Genomic DNA, 23,287 nt, shown 5'->3' on the forward strand with positions numbered 1-23,287 from the left:
ACTCACAATCTTGGGGATCTGAAAGGGCCACTTAAGTGACAACATCTATAACCGCTGGACAATTTACATATACCGTTATCTGGAGACAAATGATTTTTTAACCTGTATATCTGTCTTCATCATTGCTTACATTGTTTAATGTTGATAACATGCCGACTCCTGAGACATGTTTAAAGACAACACAATAGCGTCCATCATGTAAATTGTCTAAACAAAAAAAAAAAAAAAAAAAAAGTTTTCTGGACAATTTTCATTCTAGCACAAAGATTAAAGTTTGTAGTTGATATAAAATATAAATCCCAGGATGATTAAAAACAAACTTTAATATTTGAACTAAGCTGAATAAAGACCAAAAAGTCAGACTGGAATCTCAGACATGTGCGCTTTATTGGGTTGTTGTGTACACCAGAGGCTAGGAGCCCCATGCACAAACCTTCATACAAGGTAGAAGCTTTGTCTTTTGCATAATGACAAAAACAAACTGGACCAAGTATATTTAAGGCTGAAAGTACAAAAACAAAACAAGTTTTCAGATTACATAATTTACATATTAAGCAATACTACAGGTCTGTTGGGCAGTGGGCCCACCAGAGAATAAACCTTCATAGAGGCAAATAAGGTGGTGAACAAAGACATCTGGAATGACCTACACAAACACGACAATGGACATCATGTTCCTCACATTCACACCGCCTGGGACGCTCTGTACTTCCTGCAGAGTTTCTCCCCATCAGGGGGCATGGTGCCATAGCCATAGTGATGAGGGAAAATGGGAAGAGGTGTTGTAGGCTCAGCATACACCAGTGTGTTGGTGTAGGCATGTATGCAGAGCCAGTCGTTTGGGTTTATAGCAGTGTGTGTTCGGGGGGGAGTGGGACTGACAGTCTGTTTAGAAGCACTTCCTGTGGACAATGCTGGGGCCGGACTCATCGTACTCCTGCTTGCTGATCCACATCTGCTGGAAGGTGGACAGGGAAGCCAGGATGGAGCCTCCAATCCATACAGAGTACTTCCTCTCTGGGGGAGCAATGATCTGGAGGGAGAAAATTTGCCTTTGTTAAAATCAAGTCCTTAAAATAATTTAATACAGTAGAAGCAAAAAGACAAGTAGAGATTTAATATTGCATTAACCCCGTTTATCCACTGTGTGGCAGTAGAGGTAAAGAGCTTTCTGGAACATTTTTTGCATCCTTGCCTCAGGTAGGATTACAAGTGTGAATAATGAAGAGGAGTTTTACCTTGATCTTCATGGTGGTGGGTGCCAGGGCAGTGATTTCCTTCTGCATACGGTCAGCGATGCCAGGGTACATGGTGGTACCTCCAGACAGCACAGTGTTGGCATACAGGTCCTTACGGATGTCCACATCACACTTCATGATGCTGTTGAAGGTAGTTTCATGGATACCGCAAGACTCCATACCTGTGAACAGGGAGGAATGTCAGTTATAGTTTGTCATAATGTCATATACACTTTGATCAAATTTAAAGATAACTTATCCTGCACACAAAGTCCTCTCTGCTGCTACAGCCAGAGTGTGCACAGTGTAGTTTCAATCATGCATTGATTGAAAAATACATTTCTGCTTTAGAAATTAGTTTCTGACTTCACTTACCAAGGAAAGAGGGCTGGAAGAGGGCCTCTGGGCAACGGAACCTCTCATTTCCAATAGTGATGACCTGTCCGTCAGGCAGCTCGTAGCTCTTCTCCAGGGATGAAGAGGAGGCAGCAGTGCCCATTTCTTGCTCAAAGTCCAGTGCAACATAACAGAGCTTCTCCTTGATATCACGCACAATTTCACGCTCAGCTGTGAGACAAGAAAAATACATTTCATGGTTATTTTAGGTTTTCCCCAGCTTTAAATATTAACTTCTTTTAAAAGTCAGTGTCTGCATGCTCACCTGTGGTGGTGAAGCTGTAACCCCTCTCAGTCAGGATCTTCATGAGGTAGTCTGTGAGGTCCCTGCCAGCCAGGTCCAACCTGAGGATGGCATGGGGCAGGGCGTAGCCTTCATAGATGGGCACTGTGTGGGTCACACCATCACCAGAGTCCATGACAATACCAGTGGTACGACCAGAGGCGTACAGGGACAGCACAGCCTGGATGGCCACATACATGGCAGGGGTGTTGAAGGTCTCAAACATGATCTGGAGGAGAGAGGGAGATGAAAGATGAGTCATTGAATAAGTCATGCACATCAGTGAGTCAAAGTGAGCTAGTATGGGTTAGTGGAGTCAGATCAAGAAAAGCACAGCACACAGGCCTGTTGAGTAAACGCACACCAACTAGTCATTACAATAATCTGTACTTTAGTCATGTTGACTGATAGTAGAGCAGGTTGCTGCACTCATCTTGTACAAACTGTTACATCATGCAGTCACCAGTGTAGTTGGGTGATTGTCATCCTTTTAACAAATCTAACAGAAGCCTAATTTGAAAAAACAGCAGTGACCATGCTGCAACTAGTCATTCCTGATGCATCACAGTACAGCGAGATAGACACCTGAAGCTTCCGCAGAGATGAAAGATGAGCTCAGGACAGAGGAAACCTGGAGATTAAAAAAAGGAGCAGGAGGAAATTTACAGATTGAGCAGAAGAAGAAATGCCTGAGGGGGCAACAGTTGCAGAGCCCTGCAGGTGAGCCAAGTCCTGATCGAGAAGATTTGTCAGGGTTATCAGCCTTCATTTACCTGGGTCATCTTTTCCCTGTTGGCCTTGGGGTTGAGGGGGGCTTCTGTGAGCAGGACTGGGTGCTCCTCGGGGGCAACTCTCAACTCATTGTAGAAGGTGTGATGCCAGATCTTCTCCATGTCATCCCAGTTGGTGACAATACCGTGCTCGATGGGGTACTTCAGGGTCAGGATACCCCTTTTGCTCTGTGCCTCATCTCCCACATAGCTGTCTTTCTGGCCCATGCCAACCATCACACCCTAGAAAGCAAACAGGAATGTCGTTATAAAATTTAAAAAAAAAAAAAAAAAAAAAAAAGACTGTAAAAACTGAAATGCTCAAAATTTTAGCTTTTTAAAAAAAAAATTCTTATGCATTTATGGTTTAGGATTTATATATAATGTGATGAGGAAAGTACCTGATGCCTGGGACGTCCAACAATGGAGGGGAACACAGCACGTGGAGCATCATCTCCTGCAAAGCCAGCTTTGCACATACCGGATCCATTGTCAACAACGAGGGCGGCGATTTCGTCTTCCATTTTCTGGATAGAGAGGCAAAGGGAGGGGGGGATGAAAGGAGGATATTGTTTAAAAACAGATGCTCGGTGACAGTTATGGGTTACATCTGGCAATCATCAACTTGGCTAAAGCCTTGTCATTATGTAGACTGGACGCTGGATGTCGCAGTGGCGCAGGTTCCAGTTTCCAAATCCAGAGCTGAGAAACAAAGGCGGTTTCTCCCTCGGTCTGGCCATTTCCATATAAGGCAAAAGTGAGAGCAGCTTAGAGACAGCGGCAGCCCGGCCCGGGAAGCCGCCCCGTGTGTCGTTAAACCTCAAATGACACCGACAGCCGGCCACTCCCTTCACCGGGATCATCTTAACTGACTTAACGTTTCACACATCGTTAACACTTCTCCAAGACAGCCGTTTGAGCCAGTTGAAGTAAATGAACTTCCATCCTCTCACATGTCAGTCATCAGGTGTAACGTTACCGTTATGTCGTGACCACCATACAAAAAGGTTATGTGGAAGGGAAAAAAAAGGCAACTTCTCACTGACGTCAAATGAATTCATAGCTGTAACGTCATCAAGACATTTCTAAACGACTCCTTCAAATTTTAGTTGCCTTTTAAAAACATAATCCGTTTAAGCTGCTATCTTCTATCTGTTTGTGTGTGTGTGTGTGTGTGTGTGAAATCGGAGACACCGGACGCAGACACCGTGCCAAAGCAGATGCTTACATGTAAGCGAGAAGGTCAAGCTTTTTAACACAGTCTGATTTATTAAACTGATGAAGTGATAACACCCAGGGGAGCAGCCGGCTTATTTCACACTTCTGTCTGTTAAATATAAGCGACATCAATGCCAACACTTAACCATTAGTAGCAGCGTCACCTTAAACCGCACAGACTAATAAAAAAAAAAAAAAAAAAGCTACGTTTGAATTGAAACATGTAGTTAATGAATGACAAGCTACGACGCCGATTCAGGTAGCGGCGATCACCAACGGTCGCTTCAACTTGAGGCAACAGAAAACCTCTCACATCCATAACTTAACCGGCGCATTAAAATCAGCTCTCCGGCTAAAATATTGATCAAATGTAGATGACAAATGTATTTCAAATATGACAACAACAAAAAAAACGCCATTCTGCAAGTTCTCTTACCTGTGTGCGGGAGGGTTGTCGGCTTAAAACTGTGGCTGAGCGCTACACTCCGGTAGGGGTTAGTGTCTGAACTTGACTGCAATGGAGGCCAGTCAGTTGCAGGGTTTTATGAGAGCTCGTGCTGCAGCCCCTCTCCATAAAAGGAGAACTTTCCGCACGGCGCCCTCTGATTGGTCCAGCTGCATCCACTGGGTGTGGCGCATGCAGATAACAGCTCTGCTCTGTGACAAGACAGGAGGGGGACATGCAACATGAAAACTAACCTATATGCTATCAAAAATGATCAATTTGTGGTCATCCGGTGTTCAATAAATCATTTTTTTTAAAACTCTCTTTTCATCATTATTATGGTCGCAGTGGTGATGATTTACAAGTGGGCAACAAATTGCAGAACTTGTGCTGCAAAACTAAGGGTCATTAAGTAAGAAGCAGAGTTAAAATACATGTTTTTTTATGTATCTGATGTTTGCACATTAAGCTAATGAGCACATTTTGATGTAATCCTGTCTGCAGCGTAATTGTTTTAATCCCTGACATCATCTACCTTGGGATGGGGCCTACATATCCCAGTAACTCTTCACCACGATTGTATCTTCTGCTCTTATCTTTGTGCACTGGAGGGAGTGCAGAACACAGACAAACAAATCCATAATTCATCCACTTTAAGTGAGGGGATATACAACATTTTGACTGAATTTCAGTCTGTGCTAATGCATTTGTTGCACAGCAAAATCTTCTCACTCATCATAGATACTAATGCCAGGGCATGGGGTGGTTACAATCTCAGGGTTGCTGACAGCACTGTTAACACCCTGACTGACACTTCTGCCCTGGCATACCAGTGGCACACACACACACACATGCAGATCAGAGTGACAGTGATCTGTGTGGTCAAGCCTGTGGTATGTTTACAGCAAACTCTCAGCAAGCTGTAAATCTCTTATCTCTCATCACTTGCCTGGTAATGCGTAAAGTGAGAGCAGGGGCCAGATTAACCTCGCTCGCTGCAATGAGAGATAAGGAGTTGTAATGGTCAGGTGTTTCATTTCCGGAACATACCTATATTAGGTAAAAATGAAACTGCAGGACAGATTATGAGATGATTATTCAGGAATGTGACTCACTGTGACATGGATGTACACACCTGCACATGGACACACCCAGATATGTGATACAGTGCAACTCATTGTGGCGTCTCTCACCTGAAGTATTTGTTCAAGATGTGTCATTTATCTAAAAGAAACAGACTTGGAATTCATAGTGCATAGCTCATCTTATAAGTTGACCAGAGACTAAGTGGGTGGGTCAGGGTGGTGTTTTAACTCAATAAGGGCACCGGACAAAGACTCATAAACTTACACTAGGAATTCTCACTGGCCCTATGTGCTCCTAATAAGGATATATGGGAGCCAGCTCACCAAATGAGACAGGAAGTAGGTTTCACAGAGCATCACTTCTGCAGATGCATGCAGGAAGTGACCACATAGACCCACAGGCACACCACACACACACACATACGCCCATATGTCATCATCAAGTATAGAGCAGGTAAGGACACCATGGAGCTGGGGTTGGGGGTGGTGGGGGTGAATGAGCTGATCAGGGAATTGGCTTTTCAGACTGGCATTATCCTGCTCTAGACAGAGACTTAAAACACACACACGCATGCACACACACACACACACACACACACACACACACACACACACCAAGTATAGACCCAGGGCAGGACAGCCATCCCTTTAAGAGTTCCTTTGGATGACGTCCATATAAGGAGATATTGGAGCGAGTCACATGGGGGGAAGAATGCACTGCTCAGGTCATGTGACCAGTCTGAGGAAATGAATGAATCTCCCTTTTTAAGGCTGTGTGTGTGTATGTGGTGTGTGTGTGTGTGAGAGAGAGAGAGAGGGAGGGAGAGAGAGAGAGGGGTGTGTGTGTGTGTGCATGTTGCTTTATTTTTGCCACTTTCCCCTTGATTTCTGTACTCTTCACCACTTTTATATATTTAGAAAGAAAAAGAAAGATAACACCAACTTGAACTTTGTACTCTCTAACTCCTCCCTGACAGAAATTTCTCAGTGTTTCCTCTGGACTCTCATGCCATTCCTCCAGCCATTTCAAAACTCGGCAACGTGCATGAGTCATGCATTCATTACAACACACACACACACACACACCCTCCCTGCATTGCTCACTCACACAGTCAGAGAAACTCACAGGCCTGGCTCTCAGCTCTGACTAAGACCGTATATGGAAGAAGCTAGCAGGTAGCTTCTGTCCACTTTTTACTCATCCCTCTCCCTATCTCTAGCTCTCTCTCTCTCTCTCTCTCTCTCTCTCTGTCTCTTAAACACACACTCCTCCTTTATTTGCCAAATTGCCTCACTCCCCTGAATTGATCGCTCCCTTATTAATTTTCCCAGGGCAGGGACAATTATAGAAGTGCGATATAAGGTCAGTGTACTCTTGCAGTCTTTCCCAGTCATTTATGGCATCACATTCCAGCAGAGTTTCATGCACAGCACTGAGAGGAGGTGTGGCCCATGTGTGTATGCTCAAGTGAGAGAGACAAAGGAAAAAGGTATGTGAAATACTCTGCATGCAATATTAGATAATAATTCCTCCCTGTTAGGGTGCCGTAATTGTTTTATCTAAAGCCTCACTACAAAAAACCCAACAAAATAAGCTCATTCAAATTCTGCTGCGAAGGTCCTAACAAAGACAAAATGAACACATTTACAACAACTCTCAGCTCTCTGCACTGGCTTACAGTGTGTCATAGACTAGTGTTTAAATAGTTAAATAGTTTTTTAATAAATGTCTAGTTTAGTTTAGGTATTTTGGGCATAGGTTTAGGCCCAAAATACACCTTTGACTGTCTGTTAACATATGAGCCCTCTCTGTCTTTCAGGTCATCCGGTAGTGGTCTGTTAACCATTCCCAGAGTCCAAACTCAACATGGAAAAGAAGCATTTAGTGTCTTATGTGCCACAGAGTTTGAAACATAGCTGAATCAACCTGTTCAGGGGCCCATTGGCAGAAAACTTGTTTTTGGACAGTCTAGTCTAGTTAAAGGACAGGTTCACAATTTTTAAAGTCTGTCTTAAAACAACAGTCAGGAGCCCAAATGAACATTGAAATAGGTTTTTCTTGCCATAATCATTCCTGCTGTTCATACTGGCCATTAGATGATCCCTTCATAATGCACCTACAATGTAAGTGATGGGAACCACAATCTACAAGCCTCCTTCTGTGCAAAAATGTATTTAAAAGTTTATCTGATGCTAATATGAAGCTTCAGTCCTCCAAATTAGTCAAATCAAGTATATATATTTCAATGTTACAGTCTTTTTTAGCACCAAAGTCCCTCTTTTTGTTACTACACTTCCACTGCAGCTTGACAGGAAACACTGTCTGAGGAAACACAAAGGGGAAGTTTTATGCTAAAAAAGACTAAATTTGGCAGATACCCAATTGATATGACTAACTCAGACTGCTGAGGCCTCGTATAAGCTTCAGATTAATTTGCATTTGTGCTCAAATGACTGTGTGACACACTGTTGATTTTGGCCCCCATCACTTAAACTGAAAGCACATTTTAAGGGGGTCTTTTAATAGCAAGTATGAACAGGAGGAATGATTATGGCAAAGAGAGCCTATTTCACACCTAACTATTGTTTTATGACAGATTTGAAAAATTGTGTACCTATCCTTTAAAACTAGATTTTGACTCAGGGTCTCCCTCTATGACGTGACCACAATAGATACAGTCATGATGCAGGACATTCCTCAGGTGTACTGTTGCCAAAAACAAACTTGTGATTGATCAAATCATATACAAACAGTTGACACATAGTGAACCTGGGGCTTTTGGGGTCCTTGGGGGTTCTGGGGCCTCGGGGCAGCTGATTGCTTTGCCCCATTGGTAATCTAACCTTGGCTGGAACAAACATTCAGAAGATATTTTGAGGGGTATGAACTCATTCTGGCAATTTGGCTTTCTCAGTTATTAGAAACTAAGTTTTAATCTTATTTTCATTCTTTATGGTGTTGTTTTAAATTTAGTGTACTATGTTTTATTACTTTGGTGATTCATGTCAGCTCAGACACACATAAAACATGTCAGTGTTGTAATGTGCTGTGTGTGTATGTTTTAATTAACTGCAGTATGGGCGAAAGACAACCTTCCATGGTGGAGAACAATAAAGTTGTATTCTATAAAGCTTACTCCAACCTTGACTACCTTTAAATCTGAGTTAAAAAGTTTTATGCTGCTGCATTTGACTGAATCTTAAAGGATTATTTCACCATTTTGGGTAACACTTTTTCACTTTCTCGCCCATAGTAAGTTGAGAAGATTGATACCACTCTCCAAATATGAAGCTACAGCCAACCACCAGTTAGCTTAGTGTAGCATAAAGACTGGCAACAGGAGGATAGGTAGCCTGGCTTTGTCCAAAGGTACAAAATCCACCTTCCACCACCACTAAAGCTCAATAAATGAACGTCATATCTTGTTTGTTGGCCAGATTTTTTAGTGGCTGGGGCAGACTCTCTGTTGGTTATCTGGCAACCTCACTTTGATGACAAGACTACAGGGAGTCACTTTGCACGGCCAAGAAATAGTCCAGCACATATCCTTGCATAAAACCACAATGTCATTTTTACACTTTTGTAAGGATGAAATAATGGTAAACAGACTGCACTTATATCACGCCTTTCGACCTCAATGGACAAAGTGCCTTTTTACCTCTCATTCACACACACACACACACACTCACACACCAATGGCAGTAGAGCTGACAACCCCTGAGCCACGGCCGCCCCATGTCATTATTTTACATGCCATAAAATAAAGAATATATAATGTTAATTCGTGACCCTTATAGCTGCTGGTAGGCTGATTTGGTTACCTTTGGAGAGAGCCAGGCTAGCTTTTCCCCCGTTTCCAGTCTTTGTGCTAAGCTAGCTTCTGGTTGTAACTTTGTATTCCCCATATATATTCCTGTGTGTGTGTGTGTGTGTGTGTGTATATATATATATATATATATATATGTGTGTGTGTATGTATATGCATATTCCTTATATACATGAGTGTGGTATTGATCATCTCATCTAGGCTCAGCAAGAAACCAAGTAAGCGTATTTCCCAAACTGTTGAAGTATTCCTTTAAGCACTCATTCACCACCATGTGACCCATATTGTATTTAATTCTATTTTTATCTTTTTATTTACTTTTAATGATCTAATTTATGTTTTAATGTTAGTGCTGTATTTTCTCTATTTTTTTAAAGCATTGTGTGAAGCACCCTTTGGTATGAAATGTGCTTTACAAATAAACTTACCTCAGTGGAAAGCTCAGTATGTTTAGATGCACAAGGACTTTCTTTCTCTTTTTTTAAGTCACCAAAACCCCAAAAATTGAATACATGTATTCTTGCCCTGAGTTTATTAAAGCATTACATAAGACTGCGCCATAGACATTTAGACAGCCTTCATATCCTTTGTTTTTTGATATCTTTACAGTATAACATCAGAATGAGCATATCAGAAACAGATTGTAAAATCAAACTGGAAAATGTAACAACAATTCAGCAAAATTATATACTGTAAACCTACACACATTTACACTGTTTTACTATTTTTTATTTATTTACAAAACAAGAAGATTTGACTGCAAATACCAGTGTCAGAACAGATTTAATTCTTCTTTATGCGAGTCATGCAGTCCAACTCTTCCCCAGGTCTACCAGCTCCATGCCTTCACAGTAGGACCGTGGCCTTCTCACCCTCACCTGGTTTCATAGGGGAACAACACATCATATGCAACAAATAGATATTTCTCCTGTGTCTCTCTCTATCTAACACATAGTCAGACACTCACTGTGGGTGTCCTGTGTGAGGCCAGTTGCTGCAGAAGTGGGAATGGAGTCCACTGAATGGGTTCCACTGGCCAGCTACAGACTGAAAGGTCGCTGGCCTTACCGGAGTCCAACACACCATCCCCCATGCTCATCTCGCTCCCCCTCCAACCATACTGGGAGCTGCAATGAATACAGAGATGCAAGGGATTAGTTAGGGTTACACAGGCATTGTCTTTGTATGTGTGTATGAGTCAATATTTACAGATACACATTTATAATTTGTCAAAATAACCTTTGGGAAACTCTGAGTAGTAAAAGTTTAAGAGTAAAGGTTAGGAGAGGGTCAGCAATGTAGTTTTATTCTTTTTTTTTGTTTGTTTTTACATTTTTTTCACTTTATTTAAACTTTAACTGTGTTTTACACATTTATTTGAGTTGTTGAATGATTTATGGTCAATATTGTAATTACAATCAAGAAATTCAATCAATAATACATTAAGTTGATGTATTGTTATTTACACACAATTATTGCCGTGTTTTGACCTTACCTTTACCTATTTACTCTTTCACCTAACCTGAATTGCTTGTTTGTCTTTGTATCGATGAAATAAAGTATTCAATCCTTATGGTTCTAATCAATATTTATATACTAACACTGGATGACATTACTTTGTATAAAATAAAGGTGTTGCTTGTAGTGACAAACCTAAAGATAATTATCACCCAACTCAGCTCTACAGAACTTTTTAGCATTTTTTTTTTTTTAGCACTTTTCAGCTCATCATTTGGTTTTACAGACCACGACTTTACTGTTTTGATTTTTGGTTCAGTCTCACCCTCATAAATGTTGCTTCCAGATGCAGGCAGCTGTTTTCAGCTAAAAAAGCTCTAAAAACCCACCATACACTACCAGCCCATCTCTAAATGGCAGATAGACAAAGTTGGTGAGTAGCTGGTGAACATAGTGGAACATATAGCAGCTAAGGACCCAGATAATTCAGGACTTGGAGGAGACCACAAAGGAGCTCAATGGAAGATGAATATTGGACTTAAATTCAGCAGGTGGCAAGAAAAATGACTTCAAGTGAATGCTGATGTTGATATGTGTGTGGTGGATGTGTAAAAAAGCAAGTTTGCTAACTTGTGAGCCATATCATCTTTATAGTGTGATACCATGTCAGTGTTATGTTTACAGATTGTTCTGCTGCCCCTAAGTGGCCAAAAAAATAAATTAATGCAGGTAAGGTATACTTATTTTTTTTAAAAGATCCATAAATATAGTCAGTAAAATGGTTCAAGTTCATGCCTGCAATTTTAAAGCATTATCAATTTTTCTCTTTGAGTGATATAAAATTGTCAATGGCTAAATTGTGTCTATGGAACTCCTGTGGAACCCCAGATTAGGATTTCTTTGGAAACAAAATCATTTTTGCATCTAACATTTGCATTAAAAGACAGCTGTTGCTAACTATAGTCACTATCTTGTATGTTGTAGTCAGGCTAACAGGATATTGGATATTTGTGCAGCAGTGAAGGGTCTAGGATGTAGACAGGCAGACCTGGAGGAATCAAACCAACCTGTTTATATTATAATCCTTCACAGTTGTCAACAGGCAGGTTAATTCTTATCTACCTTAGAATGGGGGCTTGCTTTTAGCTTGCTTGTTTGTTTGTTTTTTTTAAATCTTGATCAACATTTTCGTGATTATCTCTTAAATCTGATGTTGCTTTATAAGGTGTACCCTTCACAGTATTAAGTGTACTGGCACATGTATGTGTTACATCGCATGCTTGTTGTAGTATGTATTTGACAGCTGATGACAACAAATAACTGAAATTCTGATGACGTATTGTATTTTAAAGCATGATTTGTATTTTAGTAGATAATTATTGATTTCCCACATCACATAGTTGTGTGCACTGATTGTCCAAATTACTGTTGCTGACTTTAACTGTTGTATTGTTTTAAGTTGCATGAATGGCCCAAGTGAAAGTTTTTCTTATCGACCAACAGATGGATGGAAGAAGACCGATGTACAGACAGATATTTACTCTCTGCATGATCAATCGCTGTAACGTTCTGATACTGTCAAAAAGTTCATGTTTGATACTGGATGTGTGTGTGTGTGTGTGTGGTGTGTGTGTGTGTGTGTGTGTACCTGTGGGGGTAAATTGTATTGATGTGTGTTCCGTGGCTGGGGCAGGTGGAGGCTAGCGACAGCGTGTCGTCGTGGTAACAGCAGGGGCGGTCGAGTGCCCGCAGGTGCAGTAACTCATCGGAACGTGTAAAAGCAGGATTATCCAGTGAGTCTGCTGATCCTGCTAATGAACGTAACCAGAACCGGCCTGACAGCTCATCAAAATGGTTGAACCTGCGATAGCTGCGCACACAACAAACCATAATGTGAGGTTAAATATTTATAGGATACAATATTTATTGTACCTGCTTCAATTTTTATGCCAGTTTTGAAAGTCTCACTGGAGAAAAATGAGCAAAAATCAGCCATGGCATGTCATGTAAAATTACTTCAGTAAACTGAATACTATGCTCTGCTGTTGACCAAGCCTGCTAAAGAAAGTAAAGCTCTGATCTTACCAACTTTCTCTGGACTGAACGCTCACTCCCATCCATTTAAGAGACAAATCTGGATTTAAGGCTTAGCTTCAGATGTATCACTTCCTGCCTGGACTTGTTGTCTGTGTCCATACCCAATATTAGAATATCTTATAGGCAATAGGATGAAACTACAGCGTCAACGTTAAAGTGGATAACGTCTTGCCTCTGTTACAGCCCCACTTAGTGATTAAGGCTCGGATGACAAGTACGTTTTAACACAAAAATAGCCTAGTGCAGCTTTAAGTGTAATGTAATTTTGCCAAGAGTCTACAGCACAGCTTCTGTCAACAGTATATGGTTTGGCAGTCAGACTATGACACCTAGTGGAGATCACCTTTAGTGCAATTTGTGTACACAGTTCTTGTTTTCAGTACTCTTTTTATGGTGATCTCATTTCAGCCTTCTGTGTTATCAGCATTAAACACAATTGGATCATTCCTGTTCTGGAGTCATGTTAAGGCTATTATTATATCATTATTGTACACTTAAAGGCCCTGAAAACATGTTTTCTCAATCAGCTTCTTACTTTGAGCGATGGGGTCCTGTATAAACACAACATTTTCTGCCAAAGCTAGAAGAGTTTTGGTTATTTCATGAGAGATTTCTATTTTTTGTGTTTTTGTCTGTTGTGCTCTTCTTGCTGGTTTGAAGTGTGTGTGTGTGTGTGTGTGTGTGTGTGTGTGTGTGTGTGTGTGTGTGTGTGTGTGTGTGTGTGCGTGTGTGTGTCATGTATTTCTGCGCACCAATCAGGATGTAAAAGAATCAAAATATGATGGCAGTTGCAGGGATGTTCGCTTATGCTTTTACTGTTAAACTGTAATATAACTCTAATATAATATATGATAATAACTGACATTTTTTTTTTCCAAACTATAGAGAAGATTTGAAACTAGGGACTCTAAGGTCCACTCAGAATGGGTCACAAACACCAGTCTACCATCTGATTAACTTTCCACATATTGTTTTTTAATACATCATCATCTAATCATGTTGATATATATATATATCACCATTGTGAGTATTTATGATTGTATTAAAGGTTCTGTGTAAGCTATGATTATACATGTGTATGTTAGTGAGTAAGTACCTGCTCCGGGTCTGATCCACTTTGGCCTGGATCAGAATGGCTCGGTAGCGTCGTACTGCCACAAGGGCTAGAACACCAATGACGGTCACCATGATGAGTAAGATGGCAACACATGCGCCCACGAGCCGCGCTCGAGTCATCCTAACATCACACCTCTGACCCATGTACCAGAAGTCCTCTCCTACAAGGCAGCTAACACACAAACAAAAATATATGCACAAAACTTTCTTGGATGGACGGAGTAATACAAAATGAATATTCATGCATGTATTCCTCTGTGTGTGTTATGTTCTCACCGGCAAACTGGAAGTTGGCCTGGGTGGTGTGTGCAGATGCCATGATGGTGGCAGTAATCAAAGTGGCAGACAGAGGAACAGCTATAGTTTGCAGTGCCAGGCTGGGACACACATTTATAGCCTGCTGGGCACTGCAGTAACCAGTCGCACACATCACCCTGCAGACCTGGATGGGAGACACGTTAAGGGATACAGCTGGTGTTATTCTACACTTTTGTTATTGTCAACAAACCCCATAAAAAGCTCAAAACCAATATTATGGTTTTGACTTCTCTTGTTTATCTGTGGCACTCACTCTCACGCCCATTAATACCTACAGTACCAATGTAAATCTTTAAAAACAAGTCATAGATTTATAGTTTCACTCTTAAAAAAGGTAAAGATATTTCCTAAAACAGCTGGTCTCTGTCATTTTTAGTAAACGTTACTCAAACAGGAGTGAATAGTGCTTTTGTTGGATACTATTTTCAGTGATGGGATGTGTTTTTAATAGTTAATAGATTTTGGACACAGTGAACAGTGAAGGTGTATGGCACAGAGGAATAAGCTATATCAGGTTTAGATAAATAGGCTATACATGCTAGTAGAATACATTCTTTTTTTTTTTTGGTCTTTTCAGGGGCTTTGATGACAATAACAGAAATATAGTATATTGCCAAAATTATCCTTTCATTGTGTCTGCATACATGTCAATGTTAAAACTAACTTTAAAAACATTGCAGATGATGGGTTCTAGAAAATTAATAAACAAAATAATAAGAATACATGTTTTGGAAGTCTATTTAGTGCAAGTCAGTGACCAGGTTTACATGCAGAGTTTGCTGACTTTTGTTCATACTGTTCATATTGCAACCAAATAGTGTCCCTACTGCCCTGAATAATCTGCCAACAGAATAGACCCATCAGCCTGATTTGTTCAACAGCAAACAGCACAAAAATAACTGGCTGAGGTCACTTCATTCCTCATATAACCATGTGTTTTGACAATATCAGAACTGTGCCAGTGTGAATTTGTGCAGATGACAAACACCAAAAGTGAAAGGAGTAAGATGTTTGAACATGGTCACAGTAGCATGTGAGTAATACCTGAGTAAACCAGGGATGTTAATGAGATTAGTCACATATTGGATTGCAAACATAACTGAGTCTATCTAACTGAGTTATGATGTTTACATGGGTCTGTCTGTAACTGGGTTAATTGACTAACCAGGTTAAGAATGGAATTTCCACTCAGTGGCGGACCACTAACCTGGCATTTTAAGTATTTAGGGCATTTTTTATGCCTTTCTCAGAGAGCCAACAGTAGAGAAATGAGAGGAAAGTGATGGAGAACGATGTGTGACAAAAGTCTCCGGCTTTAACTCCTCGGCCACTCCAAATGTTAGGAATCTTTTGTCAGCTGTCTGTAGGACATCTCAACTCAGGCTCACCTCCCAGCGTGATGTTGGTGATCTTGGATGATCTAAAGGTCCTTCCCTCACGAACAGCTTGAGCTAGTCCTGTTAGTTCCAACAGTGATGTGGGTCCTGTGATGCTGAGCCACTGCAGAGCTCCGCTGGTTTTAAACTCCACCAAACTCTGCACTGCATGGCCACTGGAACAACAGCAGAACAGTAGATTCACCTTCTTTGCCTCTTTTCACACAAACTACTGCAAACTAGTCATAGTTTGTTCTAATGTATTGCCATCCTGTTCAAAAAAATAAATACCATGTCATCTTTGAAAAACCCAGAGGATCATTTGACTGCAATTCTGAAAGTATTTTCCAACTCTTGTAACCATCTGGATGAAAAAAATATTCCATCCACTGCACAATGACAAAGATTTTTAACCTGTTTCTCAAGTTGTGTCTCTTTTTCCAAATCCAAACAAAATAGTGAATGGAAATAACATGTCATTGCTACTGGTATATATTAATGTTTCTTTCAACTATTTTATATTTTCATAAAAAATAACATTTTGCATGTGTTTAACAAAAAGAGCAAGGACATACTGTATGTCATTTCTGGAATATTTTTTCATCAGGGTGGTCAAAAATGTCTTTGAGGATACTGGAAATACCTTCAGAGCAGTGGTACATGTTGTTCACTGACCCTCTCGGTTTTTCAAAGATCGCCAGGTATTTATCGTTTGGAAAATCTGATGCTTCGCTCTGTGACTCAAATGTAATGGTAATACATGAGAGGCACAAACTGGAGCTGACTGCAAGCTAGCTATTCACTGAATACTATCCCTCCTCCATCTCTCTAAACCACCTCACCTGCTCCAGACTCCCAGCAGCCGACTGAACCCTGAGGCTCTCAGTAGGTAGGGCTCCACCTAAAATAAACAGGGAAGTGAGAACTTTATACAAGTAACATGCTTATTACAGTAGTGTGTGCATGAATGCTGGTGTGTGTGTCTCACCCAGGCAGCCGTATCTTCCTCCAAGCCAGCAGTAAAAGCTGATCTGGACTCTTCCACAATAATCTGCAGCAGCAGCTCAATTGACTCCACTGGACAGAATGAGCAAACCACCCCTTTACAACAAGCTTGAACACAACTTGGATATTTCATTACACACACAAACATGTATAATACCTCTGATGGCTGCATTCTGGTCTGGCACAATGTAGAACTTGGGTGTCTGAGTCGTTGTGGAGCTCCAAGTGGGTGCAGAAGTCGAAGAAGATGGTGTGTGTGCAAAATGGCTCTCCTGGCTGGGATGCGGGGTCGTCCAGGATGGGGGTTGCTGTGGAGGTCCAGCTGTGGGAGTGTGTGCAGTTGTGCTGCGGGGGGGCAACTGCCGAGACTTGTCTTCTACCTCTCTATCTCCATGTTCATAATCTGTGTTTTCGGTTGTGAATGAGGACAGAGCAGTATGTGTGGTGGTAATATAGTTGTTGGACTGTTTATGTGTAGCAGGGACAATAGTAGAGGAGGGAAAAGGCAGGTTGATATGTGTTTGATGCGTGTGTGTAGATGTAGATTTAGTTGATGTTTGTGCAGGTGTAGCTGTGGTTTTGGGGTCGAATTCTGTGTGTGCAGAGGATTCAGTGGCAGCGGAGCTCAAAGGTATGGCTGTACCAGGAAACGTAGCGTGTGTTTGGAGCGAGTATTCGGGTGTAGGTGAGTGTATGGATGTACTAGATGGGAAAAAAGGAACAGGAGTCTGTGAATTTGCCGGGAAGGACTTGTGTGTGGGTGAGCTTTCATTTAAGTGTGTCTGAGTGGTATCCAGTGTGTTAGTTCCCGTGTCAGCTGAGCTCTGGACTACATCTCCCAATGTCATCGGTGCTCTGGGTGTAGAAGACGAATCTGTGAAACCTGAAATCCAGTCATCGGCTTTGGTGATATCAGGCGAGGTTGTAGTCATGTATGCATTAACAACATTTCTTTGTGTACTTTGTGTTGCTGTTTGCGCGTCTTCTTTGCCTGTCTGTGTGAATGGGGATGACATGTGATGAGATGGCGAGTGTGTGAGGCTCTCTGTGCTTTGCGGAGTGTTTGTTTGAGTCCGTGAAGCTGAATCCAGGTCAGACGTGTGACGAGTGTGAAGCTTCATTGTGTTTTCAAACATAGCAGTGGACTCAAACGGCGCAGTCTGACTGGAAACATCTGATGCAGCGGATACAAATGAGTCAGTTCGACTAATGTTTGGATGAGATGACGCTGCCACAGTTCCAACAACAGAGTCAAGCTTTGGGATGTGGGTGGTAGATGAATGCGTCCTGCTGGGGCTCCCTGATGATACAGTAGGTTCAGTATCAGTGTTTGCACTGCTTGAATCATCCCACTGAGGTGATTGTAAAGGGTCATGGGTGATGGCGGATAGCAGATCAGAGTTAAGCCTGTAGGTGCTTCGCTGGATCCTCCAGGCATGGGGCTGCTTCTCTACGGGTGCCCCACTAACAGCTCCACCATGTGGGATTAGGATGGTGCCACTCTCCCTAGATGTCAGGGAAAGTAGGTCAGGGGGAGAGGAGGTGAGAGGAAGGACGCTGGAGCTGGACACAGTGGGGTGAGCTTGTGTAGTTTTATGTTTGTCTGTGTGTATATCTGTCTGAGTATATATGCGCATATCTGTGCCAAGCATGGTGTTGGAGCTACTGACTGCTGAATCTGTCAGCGTGTATGCCACCTGGGTTTTAGGGAACTCGTCGTTAGAGCTTGTTTCTGTATTTGCTGTGTGAAAGAGTGTGTCAGTACTGAGTGTATGCTGTGTGTGAAAATAGGGGTGTGTTCTCTCTCTGGCAGACATGGGACTATCAGCGAGTTGAGCAGCCCCAGATGTATCCGCTCCATTGTTTGGTTCTTCCTCAGGAAGAGGGAGAGTTTCCCTATCGGCTCTCCCAGCCACAGTGAGTCCCGGCAGGGGTGAGGTGGGGTGCCTCAGCCCCTGGTCCAGAGTAGAGGGACCAGACACAGATTGAGGCCCAGAGCTCGACTCCAGACCTTCGTAGAGGCGACCTCTGCCCCCTTCTGTCCCTCTCACCACCTCTTGCCTAACAGGAGCAGCGCTTGTAAAGCTGGTTCCTGTCTGAGACCAATGCGCAAGGTCTTGATCTGAATGTGGGCTGGTGTGGTCCTCCGAGGAATTCCTCTCATCTTCCTGAACTGGATGACCAGGAACAAACACGAAAACAGAGAGGGACAGGGTGAGGAGAGACAGAGTGGAAATCACAACAACATAACATCTCTACATCTGTCACACCACAGTAAATGTGATAAGTTCTTTCCTACTGCCAGATTTACAGCTCTCAGTACATTATGAACAATACATTTCCACAGTTTGTTTCCACAGTTACTCGCCATGCAGCCCAAGTAACCATAGCATTCTTCTTCGACTGTAAACAAAAAATATTTTCACCACTACACTTCTTATCTTCTTCTTCTTATATATCCTTTAAGGCAACAACATGACACATAAGTAAAAACAGCTCTAAAACAAGCCCAATCCAAATGCTATTACCACTATTAGATCAAACTCTCATGATCAGGGTGCACATACAGGCAAGTGAGACTCAATAAATTAACCCGGGTAATTGAGTAGCAGTTTCTCACCATAATAGGACAGCTTAATTGCATTTGAGTAGTGTCTTGTTCCTGTCCAAGTGAGGATAGCTTTGTTTCTGTCACAGCCTGAGAGCAGGGCAGTCCCCCCGCTCTCCAAGACCTGATCTTCCTCATTCCAAACACAGCGCACTGATATGCTTGAACCACTTTCCAACCACAGTAACTTTAAATGTACCATCCGACCCAGAGGAATATCAAACATCCAAGTGCAAATGGAAACAGGCAGGGTTTGGTCAGTCTGGTGGTTCATTGGGTCGAGCCTGTTGGTCTCAGGAAAAAGTCCTGGTAGGGTGAGATTGATGTTACCAGCAGGCTCTTGGTCCAGGGTGACATTTCCACCACACTGGTGGTGCGGCAAGGCCAATGTTTTATCTGGGGAAAGAAAAAAAAGATGCTTGTAAGAGAAGGAATTACTCGAACACACCTCTGTGAAATGGTGTGGTGAAAACCAGTTTAATCAGTTAGAGGGATTATACTGGTTCCCAGCCTTATTTGGCTTTTGACCTTTAACCCCTCATCACAGATTATGGTTATGAGTTGTGGGCAATTCAACCTAAAAAGGGATTTTTCATTCTCATATCATATAAGGCTGCAACTGACGATTATTTTCATTCTTGATTAATCTGTTGATTATTTTCTTGTTAAATCAATTAGTTGTTTGATATATAAAATGCCAGAAAATAGTGAAAAATGTTGATCATGTTTTCCAAAAGCTCAAGGTGACATCTTTAAATGTCTTGTTCTGTCCTGTAAAGCAGTCCACAACCAAAGATATTCAGCTTACTGTCACAGAATACTACAGAAACCAGAAAATATTCACATTTATGCAGCTGGAACAAGAGAATTTGGACATTTTTTTCTTATAAAATGACTCCAAACGATTAATCAATTCTCAAAATAGTTGCAGATTAATTTAATAGTTGACAACTAATCGATTAATCGTTGCAGCTCTAGTTTTAGCATTGTTATGGTTACATTTGTCTACCTTTGACTGTCAAGGAGGAATTTCTGTTACTATGTGACAGGCTTCTTGAATCTTGAAAGAGCAGTGGTTCCCAGCCCGTTCTGGCTTTTGATCCTTTCAAATCAAAATCAATAATCAAAATCTATGTGAGACGCCTCATTACAGGTTATGAAAATGACTTTCTCATTCTCATATCATCTCATTTGAAGGATTTTTAGAAGCACAAAAAGGTGTTGAAATTCAAATGAAATTGAGAAATAAATAAACCTAATTTTCTGTAAAAGACCTTTTTCTACTTCTTTCTTCTCACTTTAATCATCTGATGAACCCATGCTGGGAACCACTGGGCTAGAGGTTATCAATCTATTGACAAGAGAGAAGCACTATTGTAGCCTAACCTTATTTATAAGTAGCAGATAATGACATCTATAGCAGTTTCAACTGAAATAATGTACCAAATACAAAGTTCATTGACTATAAAATGAGTATACAATGACATCTATGGCAGTTTTCAGTTCTGACTGACAGACTTCTTTACCTGTTGTGATAATAAAAAGCAACAGACAGGCGTGGAGCTGCATTTCCAATCCTGAGACATTTCAGTGTCGAAGACCGTATTAATCCCAAATCCATACAGATTTTTCCAGATTTACAGTATCTGTGCGTTATGATGCGGACGAGCAAACAAAGCAAGGCGAAAATGATCTCCAGTTTTCCTGTGGACAGTCCCCCAACGAAACGGAGAGGCGTCAGAAACTTTCCTTCTCCATCATTTCCTTCTAACGGAAACCTCTGCGCTGTCAGGGGCGCAGCGCCGCAGAGTCACCTAAATTAGATACACGTGTGCCAGACAGAGTGTCCTGTAAAGAAGGCTGGACAGAGAGACGGTGTGGGGGTGAGGGGAGAGGTTCATACCGCCTCCAGGCTGTTCCGTGCGGTCGTTTGGATCAATTGGCATGTCCAAAAATGAGAGGAAGGAATCCAGCGGTCACGGCAGGAGTCGGTTTTTACGCAGCGCATAAACGCTACACAGGAAACCTTTACCACAGGAGGCATGAAGACATGAGGGCGGGGGCAGTTCATTAGCGCTTTTACATGTACACCCCACTGTTTGTGTTAGATGATGAGTGTTGGAAACTACAGCCACGACCCGGTACTCCAAACAGGATGGGCTCATTTGTTTTTGCTCACCATCACCCGAGTAGCTGTCATTTGGCACTTTGAGGTCATTTGTAGAGCTGTGTTAACCGTTTTTGGCCACATAGGGGCGGAATTACTCCAAAACAAGCCTCACCCCACTTGTCGCCTCATGGGTTTCACATTTTTTTTAAGTCTGTCTCAAAAAAAAAAAAAAAAAAAAGTCAGCTTACCAAATGAACAGTGAAATAGGTTTTTCTTGCCATAATCATTGCTCCTGTTCCTAGACATTAGAGGATCCCTTTATAATGTATTTACAATGTGGGCAATCCACAGTCCTCCCTCTGTGCAAAAATGCATTTAAAAGTTTATCTGAAGCTAATATGAAGCTTCAGTCGTCCAAATGAGTCAAATCAAGTAGATATTTTTCAACTTTACAGTCTTTTTATCACCAAAGTCCCTCTTTTTGTTACTATACTTCCACTGCAGCTCAACAGGGAAACACTGTTATAGGAAACACAAAGAGGGAATCTGATGCTAAGACTAAATGTGGCAGATATCCACTTGATATGACTAACCCAGACTGCTGAGGCCTCATATAAGCTTCAGCTAAACTTCTGAATGCCTTTTTGCAGAAAATGACTTTGTGGATGCACTGTGGATTTTGGTCCCCATCACTTACACTGAAAACACATTTGAAGGGGATCTTTTAGCAGTCATGAATAGTTGGAATGATTATGGCAAGAAAAACCTGTTTCAGTGTTCATTTGGGCTCCTGACTATTGTTTTAAGACTTGAAAAATTGTGAACCTGTCCTTTAAAGTTAATGTTAGTTATCCAGTAGCTGTGAAGAAACAACATAGTATGAGCTCAGCTGGCTATTTAAACCTGCAATATCTGATTTTATGGCCCAAAGGAGACAGAAGAAACAAGATGTAAACACAGCATTATCACTGTTTAAAGGAACAGTTAGACATTGTGGAAAATCTTATTTTTATTCGCTTTCTGGTGGAGCGTTAATGAGAACCTTTATGTAAAATATAAAGCTACAGCCAGCAGCTGGTTAGCCTAGCTTAGCACAAAAACTGTTAGAAGAAAGTAACCGTAAGTTGCGCGGTTGCTAGGCAAGTAGTGAGACACTTAATCCCCCATTAAACATCAAATTCTTATTTTTATACATCAGTGATTGAATGGATTAAACAATTGAGATAAAAAAAAATATTAATTAGTGAGCTTTTGAAGTGCTGGTAGCCGGATTTTGTTATCTTCAGACAAAGCCAGGCTAGTTCCCCCCTATTTCCACTTGGCTCTAAGCTATGCTAAGCTAAATGGCTGCCTGCTTTATTTAATGCACAGACATGAGAGTGGTATTGATTTCTTATCTAAGTCTCTGCCGCAAAACAAATAAGCATTTTTTTCCAAAATGTTGAACTGTTCCGTTGAAGTTTTATTGGTGAACTTATTAGCAAAGAGTTAATTTAAACATCCAGCAGGTACAGAGCAACGTTGCCATTTATTTGTCGTGTTTCTGGCCACCTGGAAAATATAAGTCCAACATTCACTCTCTCTTTAGTTCTGTTTTTGGTCCAACAACTCCCAAGGTATCTAATCTTTCTCTTTAGTTGCTAAATGTTTCACTATATCTTCACAGCTGTTGTGCTTTAACAGAGGCTCATCATAAAATGCCATTTGGATGCCAACTAATTTGGTGGCATATAATTTTATGTATAAAATAATATTATTTAACATGATGTAAGTGTTATCTAATCACATTAACTCATAGTGGCTTGTTCATATATCAATGGTGAGCAACTTAAATTCATGTATTAAGTCATAGTTATGCATTGCTGAGGCATGTGTTTTGAACCCTTATTATAAAGTGACACCAGTGTTGATTAGTGGCGCTTTAAAGAAACAGTTTA

At 41.4% G+C, this 23,287-nt stretch overlaps 2 protein-coding genes across 3 annotated transcripts; both read right to left on the reverse strand.

The window, feature by feature from the left end:
* Window positions 1-368: 368 nt before the first annotated feature.
* Window positions 369-4,449, reverse strand: actb1 (actin, beta 1). The gene is made up of 7 exons (XM_044347482.1): window positions 4,342-4,449; window positions 3,089-3,214; window positions 2,691-2,930; window positions 1,900-2,146; window positions 1,614-1,805; window positions 1,239-1,420; window positions 369-1,033 (listed from the first exon to the last, which is right to left on the reverse strand). Exons 2-7 carry the CDS (start codon window positions 3,209-3,211, stop codon window positions 890-892), a joined length of 1,128 nt encoding a protein of 375 aa, XP_044203417.1. The 5' UTR covers window positions 3,212-3,214; window positions 4,342-4,449; the 3' UTR covers window positions 369-889.
* A 5,330-nt stretch (window positions 4,450-9,779) lies between these two features.
* On the reverse strand, window positions 9,780-21,511 carry si:ch211-14k19.8 (uncharacterized threonine-rich GPI-anchored glycoprotein PJ4664.02). Of its 2 annotated transcripts, XM_044347478.1 has the most exons (11): window positions 20,767-21,509; window positions 19,253-19,636; window positions 16,790-18,805; window positions 16,616-16,704; window positions 16,470-16,528; window positions 15,640-15,803; window positions 14,210-14,375; window positions 13,914-14,105; window positions 12,369-12,590; window positions 10,230-10,389; window positions 9,780-10,140 (listed from the first exon to the last, which is right to left on the reverse strand). In XM_044347478.1, the coding sequence occupies exons 1-11, from the start codon at window positions 20,807-20,809 to the stop codon at window positions 10,066-10,068; spliced, it is 3,570 nt and encodes a 1,189-aa protein (XP_044203413.1). In that variant the 5' UTR covers window positions 20,810-21,509; the 3' UTR covers window positions 9,780-10,065. The 2 variants fall into 2 exon arrangements, with proteins under 2 accessions (XP_044203413.1, XP_044203416.1); XM_044347481.1 differs by lacking the exon at window positions 12,369-12,590 and having other exon boundaries at window positions 20,767-21,511.
* Window positions 21,512-23,287: the final 1,776 nt, after the last annotated feature.

This window comes from Thunnus albacares, chromosome 3 (assembly GCF_914725855.1).
Source record: "Thunnus albacares chromosome 3, fThuAlb1.1, whole genome shotgun sequence".
In the NCBI taxonomy this organism is placed as follows: Eukaryota; Metazoa; Chordata; class Actinopteri; order Scombriformes; family Scombridae; genus Thunnus; species Thunnus albacares.

Excerpts from the sequence above, each read along its gene's own strand:
- si:ch211-14k19.8 (XM_044347478.1), bottom strand. The coding sequence starts at position 20,809 with ATGCAGCTCCACGCCTGTCTGTTGCTTTTTATTATCACAACAG. Across the intron at positions 16,529-16,615 it reads AGGAAGATACGGCTGCCTGG|GTGGAGCCCTACCTACTGAG; the intron begins GTGAGACACACA and ends TGTTTATTTTAG. Across the intron at positions 14,106-14,209 it reads GGCCAACTTCCAGTTTGCCG|CTGCCTTGTAGGAGAGGACT; the intron begins GTGAGAACATAA and ends TTTGTGTGTTAG.
- actb1 (XM_044347482.1), bottom strand. The coding sequence starts at position 3,211 with ATGGAAGACGAAATCGCCGCCCTCGTTGTTGACAATGGATCCGGTATG. Across the intron at positions 2,147-2,690 it reads ACAGGGAAAAGATGACCCAG|ATCATGTTTGAGACCTTCAA; the intron begins GTAAATGAAGGC and ends TCTCTCCTCCAG. Across the intron at positions 1,034-1,238 it reads CCACCACCATGAAGATCAAG|ATCATTGCTCCCCCAGAGAG; the intron begins GTAAAACTCCTC and ends TTCTCCCTCCAG.